General features: G+C 37.6%; 1 protein-coding gene across 1 annotated transcript in view; it reads left to right on the top strand.

The window, feature by feature from the left end:
- fam20a (FAM20A golgi associated secretory pathway pseudokinase) overlaps positions 1–1371 on the top strand; it is a gene marked incomplete at its 5' end in the record, with an annotated part of 17884 nt that overhangs the window by 4305 nt on the left and 12208 nt on the right. Inside the window, 1 exon segment of the mRNA XM_014024040.1 lies at positions 805–883. Within this exon segment, the coding sequence (XP_013879494.1) occupies positions 805–883 (79 nt within the window).

The following is a 1371-nucleotide window of genomic DNA, read 5'->3' as shown; positions in this document are numbered from 1 at the left end:
GGATATAGCTCGCTAGCAGCCTCGTGCCGATGACCTAGTTGATGTCATCGTTTACCCAGAATGCTTTGCGTGTAAATAAAATGGCCCAGTCTGTGTAATATATTTTTAAACTTTTAGTTTAAAAATGATTAAAACTGAACAGCCTACAGTATTTTTACAGTCTTTATTTTACAGTTAAAATATATGTTTCTCAAATAAAGTCTAATGTTACAACTAATTAGGGATCCCTTTAAAAGTTGTATGGAGCATTTTAAAAGGTTATGAGTTATATTAACTGTGACGATTGGGGTGTTCAGCATTAATAATGAACAAGTATGAAAACAAATCTTTTTTTTTCTTGTGCTCTGTTTTTGTCCGGTTGGTTTGTTACCCACATCCGTGCACACAGGTGTTRACCCTACACCCATCGCTCACTGCCAAAATAAAGGAAGAAAAGAACAAAAAACACACTAAAACAATCCTCGGCTCTGTCTAATTTTAGGATCACAATATTTTCCAGTCCCAAACTGCGACATGGTTCATCAACCGTGRCCGCTGCTCTAAGTGGTCGGGTCTGTTTTTGATTCTCTTCCAGAAATGGTTTGAAAGTAAATTGCACATGAGTGTGAACTAATAATACCCTGGAGGGTCAGGGTTGGGCTGCTGAGAGAGCACAAGCTGTGTGAGCAAACCCTCAATTACGTTATCGCASAGAGCAGACCGAGGCATTACTGCCTGCAGCCAAACTGACTCTGTAAACTTTTGTTGTCTTCCTTGAAGTTGTGAGCGGGTGCCACAAATCTTTCTGGTCTTGTTCTCCTGCAGTGGTGAAGCCCAGCGGACATCACCTGAAGCTGGCTTTGAAAATGCACAACTTTGGTAAAGCCATGTTTAAACCAATGAGGTGAGGCAAACACGTCAAATCCTTTGAAATAACTCAGGAACAACTAAACAAATTGGAGTGAAACTCTGAGAAAGCAAAGAAAAAGATGAAAAATAAGGAAAAATTAAAGAAAGAAATCAATTTTAAATCAAGTACATTAACAGTTGGAAAAATTGTCTTATTATTATAGTTGTACCCAGTAAAAGGTCTAAAATGTGAAAACTATGGCTTAATTTGAAACTTTTACAGCCAAGAAGACCTTGAAAGTTATAAAAAAAAATAGTTTTTTTTTTTAACTTTCAGAGTCAAGAGGCCTTGAAAGTGGCTTCATTTTGTATTTAGAGCTGGAGAGATGTGTCAGCAGTCAAAGGTCAACTTTCAAAAGCTTTAAAAGTGAGCAAAAGCACCGTTATATGAATGTTTGAGCCAGCAGGATGCTTTGACGTTTGGGGAAAGTAGACTGATTTTCATATGTAAGGTTAGTGGAAAGTGAAGGTCAAAGGTCAACT

The sequence above is a fragment of the Austrofundulus limnaeus genome, unplaced genomic scaffold (genome assembly GCF_001266775.1).
Source record: "Austrofundulus limnaeus strain Quisiro unplaced genomic scaffold, Austrofundulus_limnaeus-1.0 Scaffold405, whole genome shotgun sequence".
Classification (NCBI taxonomy): domain Eukaryota; kingdom Metazoa; phylum Chordata; class Actinopteri; order Cyprinodontiformes; family Rivulidae; genus Austrofundulus; species Austrofundulus limnaeus.
Note: the sequence above shows the minus strand (reverse complement) of the source record. Positions and strands in the feature narration are given on the sequence as shown.